This window comes from Strigops habroptila, chromosome 10 (assembly GCF_004027225.2).
Source record: "Strigops habroptila isolate Jane chromosome 10, bStrHab1.2.pri, whole genome shotgun sequence".
Classification (NCBI taxonomy): domain Eukaryota; kingdom Metazoa; phylum Chordata; class Aves; order Psittaciformes; family Psittacidae; genus Strigops; species Strigops habroptila.
The window spans coordinates 4052683-4079014 of NC_046359.1; the positions used below are offsets into that span (position 1 = coordinate 4052683).

Consider the following 26332-nt stretch of genomic DNA (forward strand, 5'->3'; position numbering starts at 1 on the left):
ACATTTTCACCTGAACAGCAGTGATGTCACTGTTCATGCTTTCATTTTGAAGGATAATAGATTACCAAAGTCTTTTTTTTATGATACTGGTACCAAGCTGAACTGCAGCAGTCATAACAGAGGGAAATGTGAAGTACTTTTTAGTGAGGAGGGGAAAATAGTGAATGGAGCTGTTTACATACACAGACTCTGTATGTTGTACATTAAATTTGAGAACCTTGATGCACTTCATTTGTTTAGAATACCATTGGCTTATTGCCACTAGCAAGTACACTGGAGTCAAATACAGTATATATATGACAAAAAACTCCTGGTTCTTCATAGGCAGAAATGAATTTATGCAGTGGATGAAAGGAGTTGCAGTCAACCTGATTTAACATTACAGGAACCGCAAGTGGTTTAGGTTTAATAATTGATAGCCAGTAGGTGGACCATCCTGTCTCCTCCCCTATTTATTTCATCTAGTCCTGATGTTGCAAGTCACTTTTTTTTCTTTCATCTTTTCAGGCAAGTTGGAATTGAAATCAAAGATTTTGGACAAAGTTGGAGGAGTGGTGTTGCATTTCATTCCATTATTCATGCTATCCGCCCAGATTTAGTGGATATGGAGAAAGTGAAGGGAAGGTCAAATAGAGAAAACCTGGAAGAAGCCTTCACAATCGCAGAAGCAGAACTAGGAATTCCAAGGCTCCTTGATCCAGAAGGTACCTAGTGCATAGTTGAAAAAAGTTTTAACTACTTGCATGGGTTAAACCAGGTGTGATAATTCATACTGTTTAGATGTTTAAGCAGCATTTTGTGCCATTCAGCTAAAAATTAATTTACTGTGTTCTATGCTTGTCTAGATGTGGATGTTGACAAGCCAGATGAAAAATCTGTCATGACCTATGTAGCCCAGTTTTTGAAGTACTATCCTGATCCTCATCATACAGTGACTGATGTGCAGGAGAATGATGTAAGTTTATCTTGCATACAATTAAGTTTATAATTATGGGGGCTTTATAAATCCATTTTATAGCTTTCTTACAAGTTTATTATGTTTCCTTTTGATGAGCAGTTCAACTGAAAAGCAAGCACAGTAAAAAAACTGGGAAACATTAGCTGAGAATAAAGGACTGGTGTTGCAGACGTTTACTAGTAGATGGAGAAAACAGAACGGTGATCCCACAGAGATTTTCCTATTTTCAGCAGTAGGAGCCAAAAAGAACAGAAACAGCTATTGTAAATAGTAGCAAACCAATGGATTCTAAAGTTCCCTAAGATGCTTTCAAGCATAACACCAATGAGATTGCAAGAATTTCTTACCTGAAGCAATGCGTCACTTTTGTTTCTATCACACTGGGTTTCTTGATAAGAACAAGGATAGGCCAAGAGATTGCTTAGGTTTAGCCTCTGGGCTTTTAGGCTTGGGAGGCAGTTACAATTTTGACACAGGTTTCTTTCTATTGCAGTGATGTTTAACTGTTCCCTCTAAGGAGTTGTTTTCAGTCATGTCTTTTTCTTGGTTTTTGTTTTCTGTATGCTCTAGTGCATTGGCTTTGTATTAGAATGGCTATCCTCAGTGATGCCAAATGATCATGACTCACTTCCTAATCCTGATCGTTTGCTTTCTTCATGGCAAACACAGGAAACACTGCTGAGACAATCTGCTCAGCCTCAGCAAGTGAGAAAGAGGAAGCACTTTTTGTCTGTGTTTCTTTGCATTCCCTGCAGAGCTGTAGAAGAGCTTTGAAAAGAGTGAATCTTGTTCCTTACAGCTATGTGTGGCTAAGGTAGCTGCAGCTTTGCTGTCCAATTCTAGTGCTTGAGCACTGCAATTTTAAGTTTTCCTCACTGCAGCATCAGTCTGAGGACATACATGTGCTGATGCCATAGCATCCCACTGAGCAATGAGGCTGCTGAAGCAGAAGGCTACTGAATCGTAATGCCGTTGTCTGTGGCAGGCTAAGGCAGCTCCGCTGTCTCTATACCATGGCACACAATGCAGTTTCTACTGCCAGTAGCCTTGGCCACGTCTGCTGCCTGTGCTGGGGTTGGATTTTGAGGAACAGCCTCATCACCTTCTCCTGAGAATAAGCAGAGACAATGCAGGAGAGTGCAGGACTCAGCCACTCCATGCTCTGCCTCCCTCTGGCTATACCCACAGACACTCTAGCACATGAGTTGTGAAAGGGAAACTACTGAATTGGAAAAAACATCTACGTATTAGGAAAAAATTCTTCACTATGAGGATGGTAAGACATTGGAACAGGTTGCCCAGAGAGATTGTGGATGTCCCACCCCTAGAAGCATTTTCAAGGCCTCAAGCTGCTCTAGTGGAAGGTGCAGTCTGCTGTTTTACTTACAACTTTTCAGGGAGAATCTGTCAACAGATAATTAAATTTCTCATACTCATAACTTGCATTTTAAGATATTTGATCTGTTCTCAAGAAAATAATAATAATAATAGGTTTGGCAGACTATCATACACGAATTTCAACAAATGTTAGGACCTTAGTTTATACAGTTCTGGAGGGGAGAGGGAAAGAAGCCAGGAGTTAATGCAGATGATGCTGTTGACTGGAGCATCAGTCATAGATGAAACAAGATATCCAGATAATCCTTGTCAAAATAAAGAGTGTCATTCACATAACATGATATTTATGGGGAGACTCTAGCGCTGAAAATCTAACAATGCAATTTAGAAATATAGAGACCTGTGTATTGCATTCCATATTATACAGTATTTGAAGGGAAAATTGAGAAAAAAAAAATCAAATGTTTCATAATCAAATATCTTGTGGAGGTCCAGCTCCTTTTCATTCCCCAGGCTGCATTCATTGGTATGCATATACTTGAGTTTGTTGGTCTTCTGACTCTCATCTTGGGAGGCAGCTAAGGAATATCTGTTGCTGCTCTGGCTCATCTGGCTTATATCCCAGTTGGTTGCAGTGATGTGAGTGTTGCCACTTTGGTCCCCACCTCATGAGTCCTTTAGTTTAAAGCCTACCTCACCAAGTTGGCCAACCTGCTGCCAAAGATTCCCTTGCCTCTTCTAGACAGGTGGATCCCATCCCCCTAACAGGCTATAGTCATCAAAGAATACCCTGTTGTCATAAAAGCCAAAGCCCTCACAACAGCCACCAGCCAAGAAGCTAGTAGTTGATTTGTAATATACGCCTATTTCTGGCTGTACCCTTTAACTGGTAAAATGGAAGAAAAGAAAACTTGGGCACCAACATTTTTCACTTTCACCCCCAGGCCTTTATAGTCTTCCTTGATTCTGCTAAGGTTCTAGCCTGCGGTATCATTCATGTCCACATGAAAGAGTAGAAGTGGATAGTAGTCTGTGCTTTTGATAAACTGTGGCACCCTCTTGGCAACATCTTGGACCTTAGCTCCCGGAAGGCAACATACCTCTCATGACTCCCTGTCAGGCAGCAGAAGGGCACCTCAGTGCCACTTAGCGAAGAGTCACCCACTACAAGCACTTGTCATTTCTTTTCATGGTATTCACTGTGTGCTGCTGGGACAGTTTCTAGCTGCAGATCTTGCTCATGGGTTTCTACAGCTGTTAAAGTTTCATGTCTGTTTTTGGTTGTAATGCTGTAATGAAGGTGGAGACTGAGGCAGTGTCCTGCTTTTGTGGGTCACTAGGGTCCAACGTGCCTCATTCTCTCTGGTGTCTGCTGCAGGAGCATGGTTCTAAAACCACCTATCTTCGTCTCAGCTCCTCTAATACTGCACAGCCTTTTAATTGTTTCCTGCAAGTTATCCACCTGATATAACAGATCCTCAACCTGTGCACAACTTGTACAGGTACTTACGTTTTCCCTAGGAGAAGGGTCTGGGCGCTGATTGCAACCTACCACTGTACTGAAGTCTTCCTCCTTATCAGTTCAGTCTGGATGGAAGCATCAGACATCCCAGTGGCTTTCCCTGTAGAAATATTGGGTTTAATTCTGAGGTTAGTGCCCAACATCTTGGCAGAGATCTAAAGCGCTTCCCTGGGCTGTGGGACCTCCCTGCATGCCCTGGTCACCACGCTCCTGATTGCTTGCACTCCCTAGGGGCATTTAAATCTCCTGTGGTTGCTCCTCGCCGAAGCCATGTCATCCTTGCCCGTGAGAGCTGTTGGCTCCCAGCAGGGCTCTCGGCTCTTGCTCAAGTTCCCACGGCTCTGGGAACCCCCCTGTACACCCTAATCTAGTGCCTGGCCGCAGGACCTACTGTCACACACCTCACTGACCAAGTGCTGCTTCCAGTTTCACGACATTTAAATCTTCCATGGTTGTCCCTGGTTTTTTGGAAACCTGTAAGTGAACTGGATGTCCTTGTGCTCACCATAGCTAAGAGTGCAAGTTAGTACAGTTACTGACCTGGAGTATCCAAGTCCACCATAAAGCTTTCCTTAGGAATTTTGCATTATTTGATTAATTTAGTTATTTAGGACAGGATTCATCCATCTTGAAGAATCTAAAAGATAGGTACTTACACTCCACCTGTAATCAGTGAGAGACAGACACTTTCCCAGGTGACATCTTTCTTAAAATGGTGTCCTAAATAAACTGTCTTCTGGAAGTTCATGTTGCATAACATTTCAACAGTTAAAACCAACACAGATGAATATTTCCCTTAGGTAATAGATAAAATGATGCTGGCAGTTGATTAAAAAGAAATCCAGACATGATTTATGTTTTTGTGACCAGAATAATCCCTCCCTTCCTAGCCTTTCTGTTTTCTTCCTGAAGTCTAGTATAAAGAAATATGCATCACAGAATGGTAGAATCCAGGTACTTGGGAGAGATAACCTTGCAACACTTTTATCCTTTAAATTCCTATGGTACTCTTAAATTCTTGTTTTCTAAAATTAAACACTTTTAAGGTGTATTCCATCTGAAGTTTTTTAAGTGCCTGTTGTAGAACGAGGTGAGTTGGTCAATAGACACTAAGCGCAACTGTTTTTTTCTGTCTGTCAAAAAGAACTGAAAGAATGGCTATCTATCTCAGTTGCAGATGCCTACATTTTATTAGTTAGAAGAATCCTACTTCAGTGGAGTGTGTCTGGGTGGTATTTGATGGGGGGAGGAAGGATTTCTAATACCTTGCTTCCGCCCTCCAGCCAACTCAGCTGCCTCTGTGTTTCCTCAAGATGTGTTGTCCACACAAATTCTTATTAATCTTCCCTCCTGATCCAATACTTAGTTTATAAGGAATTGGCATTGGAAGAAGTGGAGTAATGATTGAAGCTTATCCCTTATTTGTGGTCAGGGAGAACAGCTATTTGCATTTCTAAGATTAAAAGGAATCTAGTATCTCATGCATGGACCAGCTATGCACATATGTGAACTTCTGTAGGTAACACATCTCAAAAAATCGGTTACTCTAAGGTAAGTAACTATTTTTCCAGATAGAATAAACCATGTAATGACTAGTAATCTGGAAATCAGATCTGATATGAAAACTGCTTTACTAGATATGATACAGACACAGGAACTTGGTAATATTTTAAGTACATCTTGTATTCTTACAAGTGTGGCTCTTTTGTTGTTCTCTCTGGACTTTCTGCCTGCTTTGCTTTATTTTGTTTGCCCCCATTTTTTTTTTTCCCCTCCTTCTTGCTTTCCCATTTGATTCATATTGCTAGGAACTTCAAGCAATTCCAGCTTTTGTGATTTCTTTTATGAAATTTAAGGTAAAGGTGATATGCTTCAGAATAATTGCTTGAACTACCCCTTTCATGGTTGTTAGCTGTTTTTATCCTGCACTTATTTGACTTTAGATTTTGTGTGGGTTTATGTACATTCGTTTGCTAGCCTTACGTTAATCTTTAAAAAAAGCAAGTAGATTAGCATAATGAGTCTAAGTCTACTTTCTTACGTGAGCCTATCCTAACAGCCTTAATTTTGCAAATAATTTCAGAAATATTATAAAAAAGCAAGTCAACTTTCCTATAATAAGTTTTAGACTATGCTTTCGGTTTTCTGAAGTACAGATATAAACATGAACAATAGATTATAGATTGATGTTTCTACTCATCTAATCTCATTCTAGATGGCTATTTTTGTAAGTGTTTAGGTTTATAGAGTGGATACTAGATTGTATAGATGGTTGTGTAAGTGATATATGTGAACTGTGGGTTGGAAGGAGAGAGCATTCATGTGTAATTGCATGATATGTGCTGCTCCTTTTTTCACATAAATGCTAATGTTTTTAAAAATATACCTTTTTAATCATCTTAGACATTTAGATAGTTATAATTTTCTAGTATTAACTGAATGTTCATTTGGAATGAACATTCAGAGGTGAAACTGGAAAACTGCAGAACTGAATATATTGTGAAACAAATAACAGGTGTCACTCCAGTCAGTCAATAGTTTTTATAGGTTGACCTGTAGTTTGATCCAATTAATTACCTTGGTTCCACACTCATTTTTTTGTGTGGGTTTTGTTGTTGTTTTGGATTTGTTTTTTTGTTTTGTTTTGCTTTTTTAATATATTAACTATAGGTTATTTTCAAGTATGACTTTAAGTATGATCAAGGTTCATCTCATACTTCGCATATCTTACTAGTGATATGTGTTGAAGTGTGGATTAATACTGATAGCAGAATTATTCCCATCTTCCCAATCCTTTTAAGTAAGTTTGGGCAGCTTGCTGTACATTCTTAGACTTATACAGGCCCAGTGCATTGCTGCTTAAGCTAGTGAAGATTTGAAGTGATGAATGCTCTGTCAATTTCTTTATTTTGTTATAAATTTCACAGTAAGAAAGTATGCTCCTTCAAAGTATTTCACTTCTTGTGCTCTCATGAGCAAATAATTCAGAAGATAATCCTGTCACCTCCGACATCTTTCTGCGAGCATAGTTTCCCAGTATAAGAGGAATTTCCTGAGCAGCAAGTGCAAAAATAACTTTCTGAGTTCTTCCAGTGATTTACTGTCTGCTTTTACATACAGGTATTATTAGCTCATCCCAAAGAGGATGCTTGGCTCAGCCTTCACCATGCGTCTGTGATACTGTGATACTGTTGTCAGTGAATGTATTTAAGTTACACATGTACATCCAGTATCACATACATATGAGCCCGAGTTTTCAAAAGGAATAGCATAATTAGTTAAATTAATGTATAAATATTTTTAAAGGGACTTGGTTTTTCAGCACATGGGAAATACAATAGTTCAGCATCCCTAAAAACAGATGACTTAATTCTTAGATATAAAAGTTCATATTTGAAAATTCTATCCTGCCTTTGCCTGAGAATTTGGGCAGTTCATCTGGTTTATAATTACATATTAAAGAACCTAACAAAGAACTCCTTTTCCAGTCCAGAGTTAAATTTAGCATGAAACACAGATGCCTATTTTTAGCCCTTCAAACACCGAAGTATTTTCTCTTATGTTATTTTCAAATTAACTTCAGCATATAAGTTAAAAAAATAATGTTTTAACTTTGATACTGGGCCAAAAAACTTTCTTTGTAAATTTAAATTGTACCCCCTTATCATATTGGAACTCATAAACACTTTTCTCTAGTTACCTTCTTTGACGTTCCTTGGCATTTGAGTTCTGTTCACCTCTGCAAATCAGTGAATATTCATAGAACTTTAAAATGCTGTTCGGAAGTATATGCAGAAAAAGTCGTAGTGGCTTAGATAAACTGAAATAAATGTGGTCAGAGAGCAATGATCCTCAAGCTGGGGAAAGCACAAGTGGTTATAATTATCCTAGATAACTTTTTTTGGATAGTTTATGTTCTGATCTGGATGCTACTTCAGATGCACAGGCTTTAGAAAATCGTTTACATATCTGTAATAATATCCTTTCAAAATTTTTTTTACTCAGAGGCGGAAGCACTAGGCACTCATGAAAGTCATATTTTAAGAATGATAGCTCATTAAACCTGGGGGTTGTTGGTGGCAGGTGCCTTGATGTCTGAGAAAGTGACTATTTTACATCATTTACCCAAACTGAGGCTCTAAAATGCTTTTGGGTCAACCAAGGGCCATAGAACCATGTTTGCAGGTGATAAGTGATGCACTGGACTGGAAGCCTGCGAAAATATGTGAATAAAAAAATAAAATGCTTATCATGCATTGTTGCACGATGTCTTTAGCAGCATTCAAGGATGGGGTTACTGAAACACCTACATCTTCTGCACTTAAACAAAGTAACCACAAAACTGTCTAACTAAATAGTGTGGGGGTAAATCACAGAAGTCTTAATGCAACCGGTTAACTTTGCCTTTTCACTTAATGTTGGAAAAATGGTATGTGATTTAAGAGAGGTGCAGCTGTTCCTGAATTTTTTATCTTCAGATACCAGAGGCATTCTTGATCCCAGTGATATTCTATTTCAAAAAAATTTGGTCAGACACAGTTTTAGCCATTATCAAATTTTTAAGCTGTGTTGACAGGAATCTTGCAAAATACCTATTTTGCTCACGTTGCTGTATGAACAGTTGGAGCCACACAGATGCTCTGGCAGACTGACCTTGAGGAGTTGCTTCTCAGCAATATGAATGTGAGCTATACTGGAATAAAAGCCAGTGTTTTACAAAACTGAATTTATAGTGCTAACTAAAAGTAATGTACACAACATCATGACATGCTTATTCTCTTCTTGACTTCAAGACTGTCTTACTTAAAGTTTCAGTAGGATTGTCATAGGACTTTCAATCCATTAAGATTGCAGGGGTGTTGATGACCTTTGGAGGTCCCTTCTAACGCAAATGTTTCTATGATTCTATGATTCAAACTATTATGGATTCTATCATTCTATAAGTTGCATAGTTTAATATTGCCTTTATGAAGCTGACAGCTAAATACTAATAGAGATCTCACTAAAGTTGTAACTTCTAATGAATGGGGGGCATTTAATACCAAAGTTCTTTTTTTGGCTGAATGAGTTAAGAATTGTCTCTTGTATTTTTCTCCTCATGGGGGAGTAGTCCTGGCTTTGCTGTTTATCTCAAAGAATATTGATGTTATTTTCCCACACACAGAGCCAACTATCAGATCAGAAGAGTAGGAATTTTATTTTTTTTCTCTATATTTAAATGATTTGGAAAGTTGGAAGCACTAGGAGTTTTGGCTTCTTGAGACACTATGTGCAGTCAAGGAAATCCCAGCATTACAAATAGCTGGAGCAGGGAAGCATCATATGTGTCCTGTCATGTTTCTCAAGTACCAGCTTTTGGCAAGCGTCAGAAGACAGGAGCATGAGCTGTAGCAAACTTTGTTCCAGCATAGCTGCTCTAATACCATGCTAATCTTGCTGAAACTACCCAGCTAGAATTTACCTAGCACAATGTGTTGTGCAAATTCTGTCCAACCAACTACCACTGTTTTAAGTAGAGGATCAGTAAGAGGATTAGTAGAAATACATCAAAGAAGGGTTTCTTTCCTATCTGAGTATCCTGCCTTTTCCTTGGCTGAAATGAAGCAATAGTTGAATGCTTTTAAAATTATTAAGGGAAATTATACATTAAATATTTGAGGCAGCTTTCAAAGGAAGTAACCATAATTGGCTCCTTTCTCAGGAGAAAGTTACAAGAAAGTACTTTGTTTCTTAAATACAGTCAGTGGCTATTCTTTTTTATCACGTGGCCCAGTTTTCCTTCTTTCATGTAGTGCTTGAAACTTAATTACTTATTTTGGGTGATTAATTTGTATGATGTGCTGTTGCATTTTTTCACTGTAATAGATCTTTTTCAGCCAAATTTTAGCAGTAATATGGCTTCTTTTGTCTCAAAGAGTAGCTTCTGTTAACAGCTAGCACATATGGTTCATTAGTTGGAAATCTCAGATGGACACTTGTGTCCTACTTGATTAGCCTGCTTACACAGTGCACAAAAAACCCGTCTCATATAACATCCTTATAGACCTGAGATTTCCTGTTACTATTTTTCTATTTACTACCATGTCACTGAATCCTGCAGAGAATTTTGCAGCCTTGCAAAGCATCAATACTATGGCAGACTGAAGCATTAAAGCAAAACTGTAAAATAAATAGGCTGTTCTTCAAAGCCATAAAATGACATGTAAGGAAAAGAAACTGAATACAGTTGGGTTTTCTTTCTTTGTTTTCATTTTCTTTGCTAAAACATTCTCTATCAAAATATTTTGCCAACTTCTGAGCTTGAAGCTTGATGTCAAGGATTGCCTTGAAGTCAATCAGAAATAAAATGGTGGTAAAAGATGGTAAAATCTTCTCCTGTCTCAGCTGAATTAACTTTTACTGAAAATTGACTCTGCAAATATGTGGAAGATTAAAACAACCTTTTGAGGTATATGTAAAGGACTTTGTGTGTTAATTTAACATCAGGTTAGAAGTAATATCTCTGACACTGCAGTGTCCCAAATTGTCATTATTTCACCACGCTAAGACTCACATCTAGATACTGAGTTCTCTTATACTCAGGAAGTGCTTTTCAGCTAGACTGTATGAATATAAGTGATAAGAGAATTGGACCCAGATGTTCCATTATCTTTCCTTACAACTAATGACCTACAGTTGCTAGAGAGATGTTAATTTCTGGACTGTATCTGACACCTCTACTAATAGGCTGCAATATTTTTTTTATATGCGATTGTACTAAATCATAGAAGGAAGACAGACTGATGCTGAGAGACCTAAAAGTGTGGGCAGAACAATTTGAAAGAGACTTAGCCAGAGCACAAATGGCAGAAACAAGCTTACAGGAGAAATACCAGGTAAGCAGTAGTGAGAATTTTGTATTATAAGGCATCATTGTCATCATTGTGTGTAACATGTACTGCAGTAGTTTGTACAGTCTGTATATATGCAAGTCAATATACTGTAGCTTAAAGAAATAAGGACACAAATTGTCTTGCCTTTTATTGGTGGAGGAATTATAATGTCAGCTTCAGCTTTCCTACGTAGAACAGTGCACAGATGGTTTGCCTAACACAGAGCTTTTTCTAGCAGTGTGAAGAAGGACTGTCCTAGTTAGAAGTGAGCATGTGTCTGCAGTCCTTCCAGATTCTGCATGATACAGCTCAGATGGGAATTATGACTGAAGGCTGAATGAGGTGACAGAGGGAGAGGATAGGGTTTAGAGCTTAATGTTTAACACCTCTCTCTAAGGTTAATGTCTAGATCAGCAATATAAAGCTTGGCCTATATTTTCTCATGAAGCTTGGCTGCTCCCTAAAAGCAGCCAGTGTCTGTCCCAAGTAGCGTTTAATCTGTTTGCTAGTTTATCTGATCAATTATTATTTCCTTTCATATAGTGTTCAGGCATCTGATAACTGAAGGGAAATACAAAAGTCCTACCTATATTTCGCTGGAGGATTCTACGGTCTCTATATACCTTAAATAAAATCCATTTTGGTGTAAATATATAAGTTTACTGCTACTCCTTTTTGGGAAAGATTATGACTTTTATCAGTACAAAATTGTCATAGGTTCTAGTACTCCATAAATATTGAAGAATTTGTTTGACTCTTTATGACATTGATTTTATTTTCTCTTTATGCAGTCATTTAAGCATTTCAGAGTACAATATGAGGTAAAAAGGAAACAGATTGAACTTGTAACCCAGTCATTAAGGAAAGATGGTAAATTATCACTTGATCAAGCTATGGTGAAGCAAGCATGGGACAGAGTTTCTTCCAGGGTAAGTTGAAAATTATTATGCTATATATTTTTTTTATTAAATGAAGGATGAGAATTTAAAATAATTTAGAAATCTGTTTGATATTGATTCTATTAGCCATTAGGAACCTGAAAATGGACCAATTTTCTAGCAATGTTGAATTATATTGCATTTGTTTTGAGAACATTTACTGCACTACAATCTTTAACATTGCTCAAAGATAGAATATGGGCTGTTAAGATAAAGACTATACTTTGATTCTAATATAACATTTTTTTAATATGACTAAAAAAATTTCTGTGTATTGCTGAATAATTTATCAATAAATGAGGCTTTAGTGTTAGTCTTGACCTAGTTGTAATAATAATAAATTAATATTAAGGGTTTATTTTATAGTAATTTTGTAATAATTGAATGAAAAATGCCTAGCAAGTTATATTGTTTGTGCCAAATACGAAGTGATTAAATCATTGTTACTCAGTGTGTATTCATGGATTTTTTTTTTTTTTTAAATGTCATATATTTAACAGAGGATCTGTTCACAAATATTCTGACATAAATTTTGTCATTTTTTCACTCCTGTAACTGGGATTGCCAAAAAGATGTGATATTTTGCTGCTATATTCTCAACTCCACAGTCCTTTACATATAGAAAATATGTTCAAAATAGAGATAAAAAGATTTTATGCAAGAGCATGAAATAAATGACATTGCGTGGAAGAAGGTCTCACATCCCTTGCTGTGCCTATTAAATGATGAAATTCCAGATCTTTAGCTTGTCAGCTGTTGCAGTTTATATGTGGTTGGTTCTGTAACTCAATTATCATTCTGAAAGGGAAATACACAAATCAGCAAATCCTTAAAGAGATTTTGTTGTCTGTGAGAATGCTATCATTTCAGAACTAATGTGAAGTAATACACATAGGGTTATGTCTCAAATGTACCCTATTATTGGGGTTTGGTCTTACAGTATAAAGTCTGATTTTTCTAAAGATCTTTGTTTGTATAATTAAGCAAGGAAGGATGTTCAATCCTCTTACTTTTATTTCCTAGCTACTTGATTGGCACATACACCTTGATAAATCTCTTCCTGCACCTTTGGGAACCATAGGTGCTTGGCTCTATAGAGCAGAGGCTGCTCTGAGGGAAGAAGTAACTGTTCAGCAAGCTCATGAGGAAACAGCAAATACAATACACCGGAAGCTTGAGCAACATAAGGTAGATCTACATGCATTCACTCTGTACATTATACTTAATTGTTTCCAAAGCTGTAAATGATCCATACTATACAAAGAAAGATTATTATTTCTAGTTTCTATGGGTGGCGTCATCTTGATGGTAACTGAATCTAAGTGTCTTTTACTGATGACTTGAACTATACTATCTGTGTATCTTACAAGCAATATTCAGAATTACTTTTGAATGTTCCTGCTTCTTCCAGCTGAAAGATACCAGGTATTAATATTTCAACTGTTCCCCTATTCTAGGATTTCTGTTGGGTAAAATTCCATGGGAAGCTCATAAGTTGAGTACATTGTTCAACTAATACAAACTTAGATGAAACAGGGAAGAGGACGCAAACGTACTTTGTGCGCTGATAGTCAGTGCAGGTGATATGCACTGTGGGAAGACTTAGAATAAAGAGATTTTTCGTGGTGTTGTGATGACAAATAACATAAGAAGTCCCCTCTGCTGTGGCGATCGGGAAACTTTTCCATATGAGTAACTTTACCATTATTCTTTGCAAAGTCTAAGTTCTCATTTAAAATAAAAACTGAGGTTTGTGTATTTACGTAATATATATGAGAAAAATATAGACAGAAATTGTTGGTGAGATTATAAAAGAAACTGAACCAGTAAGTATGAAAAGAAAAAGGTGGTGTAGAGAGAGTGTGCACTTGCAGCAGAAAGACTGTATTGTTTTATATTGCTTTTTTTCCTATTGCTACCATTTTAAAACTTGATTGTAGTTTTGTCACTCAGTTTTTCATTGATAAATCCTAATGTGCTATTATTGGATAGTACCAGAAATGCATTAGTGTATTTTTTTCAGTCTTTGTTTCCTAGGAAGTTGTTGTGGGGGTTTGTTGTGGTTTTGTTCAGATAACATCATCACTTTATATCTTTGTCTCATCTATCTTTGTCTCATTGTTTTGTTTAAACAAAACAATGGTTTATTTTAGTGAACTTTATAGCTTATGGCCATTTTGAACTAAAATAAAATGTAGCAGCTTAATTGGACAAACCTCATGGAATCAGGCAAGCACTTGAGTTTGCGTTAATATTGCCACCAAGATCCAAAAATTAAGGACAATGTCTGTGCTTGTTGAGGGTCATTTTGCAGAGCAGGATTTCACTTCATGAGAATACTATATAAAAGTTTTCATGAGCTTCCAATCGATGTTGACTGAAACTACTGGGTTCTATTTTGATTCACAGTGCGTGTTAGGGGCATCCCTTTTTGTCTGTCAAGGTCTTAAATGCAGCTAGCTGAGATACTTGTTCGAAGTCTTTCCGTTATGTGGGAGCGTGTTAGTCACAGGTTACCTACCCTTACCGGAGTTTTCAATATGGTAAAATCGGCGCATTACTTGCATCTGAGAAAGCCTAGTTCATTTTTCATCACAAGTATTGATTGAAGTGGAAAACAGTGAAAATATAGGTGGGTTGATGGTGTGACCATTTGTTGAGCTGAACCAGTGAATTACCTTTACTTTCTCCTGTGCAAACACTGGGCGTTGGCTGGAGAGAAACCCTTCCTCAGCACAGAGGAATAAGTAGACATCTGTGATCAATACACAAGCCTGCATTTTGTTCCCCTAGGTGAGAAAGGGGGACCTTTGTGTATTTTCCTCTGCTAATAGGCTTCTGAGCTCTTTGTGCCAGAAGCTGTCTGAATGCAGTAAAATACCAGTGCTCTGTGTCCTCTCAGCCACTGGGGACTTGACACGTTATTGTTACAGTATCTCTTCAAAGACTACTGCCAGTCATTCATTTTAATATGTAGTTTCCAGGAAGCCGTTTGGAGCGGTGTTGCTTAGTTACAGTTGAAATGTGCTCTGCTGTAAGGTTTTTGCTGGTACAATTCTTATCACAGGAATACAGGTCAGGTACCACATTCTGCATTCATTCGTGTAATACAGAGAGAGCGATCCTGAAGTCTTTTAATGGTGAGAGAGTGAAAAGTTCACTAAATATTTAATGTGTACTTATATAAGGAGCTGTGGATTTTCTGCTTATATATAGCAAAGTAGATTAGTTGCTGAAAATTTGAATTTATACTTAATAAAGGTTATCTGCTATAAAGATGTAAAGAGTAAATTTAGCAAGATTATGCTGTTGTGATGTTTTGCAGACTATTTACTGTGGGTATTTGCAGACTGTATTTACAGACATGTTTAATACAGTTAAGAGTTGCTTATTTTGTTAAACCTTTGCAGTGTATCCTCTGTTTTAAAATCTTCCGTAATTGTTAGACACAGCTGTAGCAGAGCATCTTATAAGGGGATTCCCTATGTGAATGTTCAATGATGTAAATGATTTCGTGGTATGCATAACCTTGCATGCAAATGTGAAAGCATGATCAAATAGTTAACTACATTGAGTCATCAGTGCAGGCTTAAAATTGTGCTTATTAGTTAGATAGCCCACTGTGAGCCTTCTCTCCTTCCTTTTCTCCTTTTCTGCCTCTCTCCTACTATCTCTCCCTTTCTCTCCCTCCCCCCCCCCCCCCCCCAACTCTCTCAATCTCTCTCTTTCTTAAAATCAAATTAGGATCTGCTGAAAAACATAGATGGTCACAAAAAGGCATTCCATGAGATCCACGGAGCCAGATCTGTTAATGGAGTGCCTGTTCCACCTGACCAATTAGAGGATATGGCAGAGAGGTAAGGCTTTCAATCTGAAATAAAAACCCTCTGTGAATGAAAGGGAACCTGTTTGCTTTTTAATCTGTTCGTGTAGAAATCACTGTCTAATTATGTTTCTAAGAGACAAGCATAAAAAAATGGGAAGGAAAAACCTCCTAGAATAGACATAAAAATATACCGAGTAGCCTGATGCTCTACAGATTGATGAGAATCAAAATAAACAGTGGGTTTTGGAAGGGAATACTTTTTACATTGATCTTGTTATTACTTGTCCCTGGAAGAAATGTTATGTAATAACAGCCAGGATGCATGTGAAAAAAGAAAAGAAATATGACTTTGCAAAACTTAGTAACAGATGTGAACTGTTGATTTCTGTGTATAAACAGAAATTTAATTAATTTTATATTCAAAAGCAGTCATCAAAATTATCATCATGCATAATTAAATGTTTGTAGACTCTGAGTTAGGTGAAATATTAGAAAAATAGCTGAGCTAACTAAAGCTTGCAGTCTGTCCTGCAAAAATGAATATTGCTGCATTTTACTACAGTGTGATTCATTTTATAGGTTTAATTTTGTTGTCTCTTCATCTGAGCTCCATCTGTTGAAGATGGAGTTTCTGGAACTGAAGTACCGTCTACTGTCACTCCTAGTCCTTGCAGAATCAAAATTAAAATCATGGATTATCAAATATGGAAGGCGAGAGTCAGTGGAGCTACTTCTTCAAAATTATATTGTAAGTTGGGGTTGTATTCTTCTTTTTATAATTATTTTTGAAATATTCATTTTTAAGATTGCTAGGAATGAACAAAAGATCAGAAACAGAAATAAGACTTGCAAGTTATTGACTTTATGACTGCATTTTTGTGGAGTATCTTTTCAGAAGTGAATCTGTCTTGCCCATGGAGAACTTTAGTTAAAAGGCTAAAAATTAATATTATTCTCTTTGCACCACCCCTTCAAAAGCAGAAATAATGTCCCAGCTGTTTACTGTCCAACCATCAACTTATCAAGCATATCCAACTCCTAGATTTTTAATTATCTTAGATAACAATTACAAAAAACTTAATTTCATCTTTTACAACTGCATAGATGCACTTTATAGTGACTATTCACAGGTGAAGTACAGAGATAGAGGAAGTCTTTGGGATGCAGTTCCCGACAGTACTTTTTTTTTGAAGCCTGCCAAATGAAGAGAGGAAAAAAAAAGAAGTTATGTTGCCTCTGTGTGCTTGTTCAACATACTATACTGATAAAGGATTTATTTTATTCTTTGAAAGAATATGTTCCCTTTCATTCTTACGCTGCTGTATCTTGTTAAATCTAAACTTGCAGTGCCAAGTGGCTGGTAGAACAATACCACTGCTGCACTTCTACATTAGGGCATGAGGGATTCTTCAAAAGCAGGGCTGGGCTAAATACTTTTTCTTCTTTCTATCTAATCCATAAGAGCAAAATTGCTCGGGAAAATTCAGTTTGGAGGTAATTCATACAGTTATAAACCATTCAGAGCCAGGACACTGTGTAGAAAAAAATTATTGTTACCCTGACAGCCTGATAGTTTTTATTGCTTTTGAAGAAAACTGCAAACTCAATAGAAGTGAGAATTAAAGACCTGTTCACACTGTTCCCTTTCTATGTTTAAACTTTAGCAGTTAGGGACACATAAAATTCAGGTGTTAAGCTTTGGTTTAGACAAGCCTTGCAAAATTGAGGTGGATATTTAGAATAACATAGCTTGCTAGAATGATGCACAATAGCTAAGATTTATAGTCCATTTCTATACTCTGTAAGATTGTCTCAGCCTAAACTACTTAAAGGTGACAAGGGAAATAATGAGGAACTGGATAGTTTGACTTCTGGATTATTATTTTATACCACCTTTTTATATTTTTCTTTAAAATGGACATTAAGTGGCACATTTGTATGTTATTTTGTGATCGCCTGAATTACTCTTGTACTTCAGACCACTAATGCTGAGATGGTCATTATGGGAAAGAAAATGCTTCCTTGCATCATTTCTGAAAATGCAGCAAATCAAAATGAGGGAACTGGGACAAGAATATAAACAGAGCTCAGTTTCATTCCTGATGGCCTTGGCTTCTGGCCCCTTCCAGTTGTCCAGTGATGAAAAGAGACTTTATTTGCTTTGGCTTATCTGGAGCAATTTTCTAGGATGGAGAGCCAAGTCTTACTCTTCTGGTAAATTAGGAGTCTGACGTAGGAAAGCTGTAGTCAGTACCTTGTAGTCAGTGACTGTATTAGTAGGAGATAAAAATGTACATGTGTTTGTCTGCCAAAGCAGACTGAGCAATGTCAGCATTCTAGGAACATGCGTAGTTAGGATCTCAATAGAGCATATATCTGGAAAATATTTACATACTGTAGCTTAAAAAGAAAAGTGGTGGTTGTTACTTTATCCCATCTTTTCACCTGACTGTCACATAACATATAACTGAAGGTCAGCACAAATTGTGCACCATCAACCTGAAGAATATACTGTACCAAAGTCTCAGATGTCATGGAGATACTGGGTACAGTTATTATGGATTTTAACCCACGCAGCTGTGTATTAGGATTGCTGTGTTGGCACTTTTTTAGCACTGTATGCTACGTGGATGTGAGAAAAGCTACTTATTTTATTTAAAGGATTTTGTCAGATGGGAGACAATATTAATCAGTAAAGTGTCTATATTTAATTTTTGAAAATATTTCTTATTGCTCTTGAAATCGGTATTATATAAGCCATTTGATAGAGTCTTATTTTCTCATATGAAGTCTTGCAGGTTTTAGTTCAGGATTAAATGTCTGTGTATACGGGTTTGGCAAAAATGAAAGTCAAGATTTTGTCACGTAATTCATGGTAAAATATTTAGTTCTTCATGCAGGCCAAGTTTGGTTTTTTTAACAGTAGGGCAGAGAAAAATTCTGATTGTCCATGACTTCTAATTTCCTTGGTTATAAACACATTTCTAATTTCCTTGGTTATAAACACATTATCTACTAGATAGCTGTGGTGATTTGACATAGCAACTGTAAAAGGTTTCAAAATAGAAGATTTTTAGATGTATACTGGCTGACAGATTGGAGTTTTTTTTAAACTGTTTTTCATGTCGTATAATGTGAGTGAGTGAACGCACAAAATCTAACTGTCCTCTTCAAAGTACATTGAACTTTGACCTCATTCAAGACCTGGTTTTACCAAAATCACACTAGTACACATAGAATTTTGTCTACTCTGACATTCCAAAGCTTGTGTAGACATATGTGAGATGTACTTGCCTTACATTTGTAGATCTGTATCTAAGGAGGCATGGGAGGTAGTATAAGTTCCAAAGCCATTCCAAAACTCTAGATAAGTACATGAGGTAAGATAATATACAAGCCCTGCAAAAAGGCAGATTTTTCTTCTTTTTTTAGCAGAGGTAATGTAAGATATAATATGCTCACATAATACAGAGATATAATTATATATTGCACTTAAAGGAGGTAACATTTCTGAAAGACATCTAAAAAATATGTCAGTGTCATTTTCCATAAGGGATAATGAGGCATAGATGATAAAGAGCCATTAATTTGTGACCAACATATTCCCAGATAAATTACTCATTGTGCTATAGCAACTTACACAGCTAAAACATCACTTACAAAGGAAAAGTTCTGTGTCACACTTTGGAAAAGCAGCATCTCTTTGTACAGTGCTTCCTCAATTTTATTTTCAGCAGTTACAAAGGAGGTGAAGGAAAACTGAAGGATAAATCAAATGTTCTTTATCTCTTAAAGTGAGACCTGCCTTTCTGTAAAGGCTTAATGCAGGAACAATTCTTAGAGTTCAACTGGACTGGATTTTTGTGGTGACCTATACGGATGAAATTTTCTCTTTTATTAAAATGATTCCACTTAAATTTCAGTGTAAAGCAGTTTCCATTAAATAACTTTTACGTTAATTGCTCAGCTTCTGCACTTTCGAAGTATCGTATGCTACTGAGTTTCAGCAAGTCAGTAACTAGCAGAGTAAGAATGTATTAAAAAAATCTTTCTATATGCAAAGTAAATAAACTGTATTTTTGAAGCCTGACTCTGCTGTACCATTAGTTTGAAAAGGTGAAATCTATATATTATTTTATAATAATGAAAAAAATTAATGGAGGAATAATGAAGTTACATGTTGTCATCACTGTCCTGATGTAATTTCATGGAAATTGTCCTTATTATTAATATCTATTTTGTCTGTTTTAATTTTTCTCTTTTCAGTCTGTTATTGAAAATAGTAAGTTCTTTGAGCAGTATGAAGTTACTTACCAGATCTTGAAAAGAGCAGCTGAAGTGTATGCCAAAGCAAATGGCTCAGGTAAATGCCTATGTTTCTATTGTCATGGGGACATCATTTTGATCTCTTCAGACATAAGTATCCCTCAAAAAGATCTCCCAGTATTTGTTGCTTCCATGCAGTGGAGCTTTATAGCAGCTGCAGTTCACCAGAGAGGCTACAGCCTCTGGTAGCAGTTTCACATATGCTCTAGCATGAAGCCATCTGGTACAGAGCAGCCTGCCCTCTTGCTGTTGAAATTTTTTAATCTCCAGAAGAGAGTGGTCATGTTCAGACTTCCTAATGGGAGAGGTCCATAGAATCATCGAATAGTTAAGGTTGGAAAGGACCTTAAGATCATCTAGTTCTAACCCCTCTGCCATGGGCAAGGACACCTCACAGTAGACCATGTCACCCAAGACTCCGTCCAGCTTGGCCTTGAACACTGCCAGGGATGAAGCATTTATCACTTCTTTGTGCAACCTCTTCCAGTGCCTCACCACCCTCACAATAAAGAACTTCTTCCTTATATCTAACCTGAACTTCCCTTGTTTAAGTTTAAACTCATTACCCCATGTCCTATCACTACAGTCCCTGATGAAGAGCCCCTCTCCAGCATCCTTGTAGGCCCGCTTCTGTTGATTTGGTCCAGAAGTGTGCCAGAGACCAAATGAAGTGAGGGGAAAATCATGTTCTGGTGCATGGAAATACTCCCTGGCTTGGCTTCACTACAAAAAGGCAAAAGAGAGCAAGTCCCAGTAACGTTGTAGTAGCAAAAGTATCCCCTGATTTATTGAAGATTCTTCATTAACTATGAAAACTTGTAAGAGGTACCCAAATTATACTTGAAATATGACATACATGAGAAAAATATTTAGCTGATTCAACAGCTGCCTCTTGTAATTCCTGAATACTGCTGAGTTCAGCGAGAATACGTGAGGGCAATATTTGACCCAGATAGATAGTTACAGACATGAAATTACTTTAATCTCTGCTGGGTAGATAACACAACAATGTCTGCGGACTGCTACAGCTGCTGAAGTGATTAGCAGATGTGTAGAGAAAATTGATATCTTTTTTATTTTTAAATTGGGAAATATAAGTTGTTGATGGTAATTTTACAAAATTTTACAAAAGTAAATGTTTTTTACAAACTATTCTTACAAATAGTAGAATTAATAGATTTATTCAATGCTATTAAAAAAAAATTAAAAGTCCAGTAACAATTTCTTTTACAAAGGGCAGCTACTCACTTTTATGAGTTCAGAAACAGCAGTGCAAATTAGAGGACACCTTAGCCAAAAAGGTGTTTTTCAAACTATCCGTATTCTGCATGTTTTATGAAGTCTTAGGATTTGCTTGAGTCCTTTTAATTCTCTCTGTGTTTTTCTTCTGGAATGAGGAAACACTTATTCCTTTATTGCTGTGAGGAAAATACTAAAAATTAAATGGCAAAAATTAGCAGCAATTTGGTTTTAAAGTTGGTGGAAAGAAGATCAGAATTTCATTCAGTACTTTTAAATGCAGACATACTATGTGTTTGTACATTATACAACTCTATTATTTTCTGCTTTTTTGAGGAAACTTTCTCCCTTAATTTTATTACAGATTAGAAATTAACACCATGCTGAATATGCAGTGTGACTGTTTTAAATCAACACTCTCTTTATGTACTTTCCTTAGTCTTTAATTCACAGCTTTAATTTCTCAGTTGCAATTTTGCACTAAAATTGGGCTGTGACTGTGTGTTTGTATATAAAAACCTATCGAAATAGAAGTTGCAATAAAATATAATTACCTGATGAGAATGGATAAGCATAACATGAAATTAAGCTTTACAGAAATAATAATGAACAAGAATAATCAATGTCTGCCCTGCATCTCAGTGGAAGAAGTTGAGAATGTGATGAAGTTCATGAATGAAACAACAGCACAGTGGAGGAACCTCTCGGTAGAGGTCAGAAGTGTAAGAAGCATGTTGGAAGAAGTAATTGCTAATTGGGACAGATACAGCAGCACTGTGGCAGGTTTGCAAGCTTGGCTGGAAGATGCTGAAAAAATGCTGAATCAGCCTGAACCTTCTAAAAAGGTATGTACTAACAACATGTGTATCTGCCTCTTTTATAAATTATGAAATGTGGGATATGCTTTTGCATTTGCTTAGGTGGTTTTACAAAATGTCATACAAGAGGGAGATAATTTATTTAGTTTCTGGCTACTGTCTACATTCATCATAGGTGTTTCAATGTTTGCACATAGTGTACAGACGTACAGATATACACGTGATGAGGGAAGACATCATCTGTGATAACATAGTTAGAGGCATCTTGGACTTGAATATAAGGCAGCAATATTACTCAGAGATAGGAATGTTACATGGTTCACTCAAAGGAAAATTCAGCTTTTAATACCAAAGTGCATAGTGATGTGCTGTGTATAAAGACACTTAAAGAAAATTATTTATTCCATGGATTTTTTTTTACCACATGGACGACAGGTTTCAGCATTAGTTGCCTTCAAAGGACAAGATGATTAATATGTTTTGTTATGTTTGATGGGTAGTTAATTAATCCATTTCCCTGGCATTTTAGAAATCTTTTAGATAGTTCCTTTTGGGACCTGCAATTGTAAAGATAGTTTTGCTCTCTTTTTTTTTTTTTTTTCCCTGTTCTAATATCAGAGCACTAAAATTTACGTTTGTGAAACATCAGTAATTAGCCAGATTGCCTTAGATAATACTGCATTTAATAGGTGCTACATTATCACCCAATCCCAATGTAGCAGCTCTCTAGCTCCTAACACCAAAGTATGGTTGAAAGATATCAAAGTGACATCAGGTCAGAAATGACCATTTCACATTACATGAAAGAACAGTATAAATATTGGTAAAAGTTTGTTAATTTAAATTCATGTAAAAGATGGAATATACTTTTTGAATAAAAATAAGCCTGTGAAAAGAATTCAATAGCCTGACATAATATAAATACCAACAGTTATCATTACTAAGCAGGAAGGATGACCTCTGCTGATCAGGTCGATCTTAGCTGCTTGTGTATGTTTTATGTCAGTAACTTGGCAGTGTTTAAAATTACATGTTCTTATATCCATATATATAAATAAAATTAAAATATTTACTTCTCTGATCAGTTTTATAACTTTACCTTTAAAGATTTTCATAGCAGAAATCTGAAAATATCCTTATATACTTGCTTCTGATTTCAAACCTAAATCCAACAAGTCCTTCTTACCTTTCTGATATATGAAGAATTTCAAAAAGCCTTGTTGAAAACCTTCAACATGAAAGCCTTATTATGGCCAAAATGCTAGTTGCTTCTTAAAATCACATTGGCTTAAAGCTGTTGAAGATTACTGAGAGGTAACAAAATCCGTAGACAGAGATAAATATTTTAAAAGTTACTTCTATTATTAATGTTGAATCTAGCACTCCACAGGAACAATGTTTACTTACTTCCAAGGATAATTCTGAATTAGCAGTTTTAGTATTTGCTTATTAAACCAAAAAGCAATACTTACATTGTTTTCTACAATTAATAGTCATACCTTCCATCAGCTGGAATCCCAGATAAAATCTCTATTTTTTTGAATATGGCATAATTCTTTTTTAAACATTTCCAAATATTTGTGCCATAAAATACATATCAGTAATATGATACAAAGATTTCTTTGATGGTCATTGGCAAACCTTAACTATGTTACTAAATTCCACCGTATTTTATCCTAGGTAAACACCATAGTAGTTCCTTACCATGCTGTCATGCTTTCTTATTCTTTCTATTATCTCTGTATGATCTCAAGACCAGCAAGTACCACTGTTCTTTTTGCAAAAAGAAATGGTTTGTTGGCTTTCTCATTGGCTTCTGTTTTCAGAAACCTTATTGTGAACCTGTAGCACAGAGGATCATGCAAAAAGATTGGTATGTGCTTGGATTTTTCTACTGCAAAGTACTAGAAATTTAACAGTAAAGGTGTTAATGAACAAACTGCTCCTTCTACAACTTCTTTATTTACTTGCAGTACCTCTTAAGCACTTCCCATCACAACTGCATTGTAACTGCGCCCTCCCACACCTTTTTCAAACAGCTGTATCCAAATCTTACGAGAGGGCTTCCTGACCTCATGTGGGGACCTCCTTAAAAAGAGCTGCGTTAATTTTAATGAAGAATGTGATGTGCTTTACAGTATCTTCCAAACTTGTCCAAATTTTACACATGCTTTATGTTGTCTTCTGAAATGGAGACTGCCCAGCAGGAGAGGGGTCTCTCAGGGTCTGAGGAAGGTAATGGTTTATGGGAATAAGTGTATAGAAGGAAGGACGTGAGTAGTTCTCTTCATGTGCTTTTTCCTTCTTGACCTTTAGTAAGCCTGACCGTCATCTACTCTGAGAGGGAGGGAAGTAGTGACAAAGAATCAGTCTTCTCAGATCTTTTGTGATGCCAGACCCTGGAAAGCTGCATATGGGGAAGAATCTCTACAGTCTGTATATGGCTGAGGTTACTATCAGCCCATACTGTTTCAAGACAAGACAGAAATTAGATGAGCCCTAAGAGTATTTTCAGTTATGGAGCTTTCTCTTAAGGAGGAGTTCCATTAATTTAACTGAAACTGCTCACTGGACTAAAATAAGCTTTAAGTAAACTGGTGGTAATTTTTAATTCCACATGTTATGTTCACACACATTAAAATTCTATTATGGCATATCCAATATTAAGAGCTTCAGAGGATAATTGTTCAAAGACTTTTATCAAGCCATTAGCTGGTGAGTAAATTTTAACATCATGATTTAAGGTAAAGAATAATTTAAAAGGTTTCAGAAAAGTGTTTTTATTTTCTTCTTCAGGATTTCTTCCGGCACTTACCTCATTGGATCCAACAGCACACAGCCATGAATGATGCTGGTAATTTTCTGATTGAAACCTGTGATGAGACCATTTCCAGAGACCTTAAACAGCAGCTTCTATTATTAAATGGAAGATGGAGAGAATTGTTTATGCAAGTTAAGCAGGTATGTGGTTTTGCTGTTGTTGTTTCTAGATATTTACTTTGTCATTTCCATGTAAACAAAACAGGTTTGCCCAACAAGCAAGACTATAGGACAACTTACTATAGTGCCTAACTGTTCATCATTATTTAAATTAGAAAGGAATCCCTGACAGGAGTTTATTTTATTGGGGATTTCGTTTGTTTATATTTTTGTTTGTACAGCTTTTTATTTTTATTTTTGGACATTTTCAGCTAGCATAAGCAGTAGTTTTTCTTTATAGTCTCTTGTCTTGATACGGTGAATATTATTTACGCGTATCCTCTACTGTTCTTCAAAGAAAATGATTGGGTTTATTGTTATTGTAAAAGCTCTGTAAACCTAAACAGTGAAAATGGTGAAAATGAATATTTTTACCACTCTTTAATGAATATTGCATTCAATTATTGTACTGCAACCACAAGCAGGTACAATGCAAGTTAATAAACTGTTTTCCCCAAATTTATCAGACATTGCTTTTATCTTGTGTATACAGAGGCACTGATAATAAAAGAAAAAAATACCCTTTATTTCATGGAAGAGATTCGATAGATTGGAAAAGAGTTGTTGTTTCTATATTTGCTTTTTAAAAAGCAAAGAAAGGATGTGAGCTAAATTACACTAAAGTATTTCACACCTCATAAATATACTATAAAATATCTTTGCTATAGTCAATATACATCTAATGATATTTTCCTCTTCCAGTGATTTTAAATAGCAGATTTTGAAGCATTTGAAGATGCTGAATCTGTTTTCTTTACTGGCATGATTATCTCCATTGCTGTTAACTTAAATGGAAAAGCAAATAATGATTGCCCCCTTTTTTTGGTAACTTTTCTAAACTGTCAACTAGAATATTCTCAAGCTTTATTTGCTGATGATAGTTAGGGTGATTCACTGTGGAAGCAGCAATGCCCAGGATGTAAGTGTGTCTTCCTCTACTTATACAGCTTCTTTCATGTGCTGGCTATATGGTTTTTTCACTGTCTTTTTACCATTTCTGTCATACAGCTCTTTTGACTTTCTAAGACCTGTGTTTCCCTTTCCTCCAGCCAGTAGTCCTTTACTGAAATTTCCCTTATCCTGCAGCTTTTCTAGGGTTTTTGTATTCTATTCTCTTTGCTGAATTTTCAGAATTAATACTGTAGACAATGAGAAATTAATTGAGTTGTCCATTCTAGGTTAGGAACAAGTGAGAGTCTGGCATTCTCTTTTTACTTTACATTTTCTTAGTATGCTCGAGCAGATGAACTGGACAAAATGAAGAAGGAATACTTGGATGGTGTTACCCATTTGACAGCTTTTATTGATGGAAGCAATAGGAAATTTTCAGTCCCTGTAGAAGTGTCCTTCCTCGATGTCAAAACGTTTGTACAAGATCTAGAAGTAAGTGTCTCCCTTCCATTTCTTTCTCCTTAATAGGAGAAAACCTTGTAACTATCTAATTTTGATAGCATAAAATTATTTTAGTATACATTTCCATTATTACTTTTTTTTTTTTAACAGTGATGCTTTTTTT

At 36.3% G+C, this 26332-nt stretch overlaps 1 protein-coding gene across 14 annotated transcripts in view; it reads left to right on the forward strand.

Annotated features, from left to right (window-relative positions):
• SYNE1 (spectrin repeat containing nuclear envelope protein 1) overlaps positions 1-26332 on the forward strand; it is a 296964-nt gene that overhangs the window by 68239 nt on the left and 202393 nt on the right. For 12 of the 14 annotated variants that reach the window (XM_030498895.1, XM_030498904.1, XM_030498900.1 and 9 more), the window contains 11 exons: positions 508-704; positions 846-955; positions 10586-10693; positions 11482-11619; positions 12652-12816; positions 15373-15485; positions 16034-16202; positions 19721-19817; positions 21662-21864; positions 24634-24798; positions 26047-26199. In XM_030498895.1, the coding sequence (XP_030354755.1) occupies positions 508-704; positions 846-955; positions 10586-10693; positions 11482-11619; positions 12652-12816; positions 15373-15485; positions 16034-16202; positions 19721-19817; positions 21662-21864; positions 24634-24798; positions 26047-26199 (1618 nt within the window). Of the gene's footprint in view, positions 1-507; positions 705-845; positions 956-10585; positions 10694-10961; positions 11033-11481; positions 11620-12651; positions 12817-14566; positions 14769-15372; positions 15486-16033; positions 16203-19720; positions 19818-21661; positions 21865-24633; positions 24799-26046; positions 26200-26332 lie in introns of those variants that run through there. The other 2 variants (XM_030498906.1, XM_030498908.1) reach the window with 2 other exon arrangements.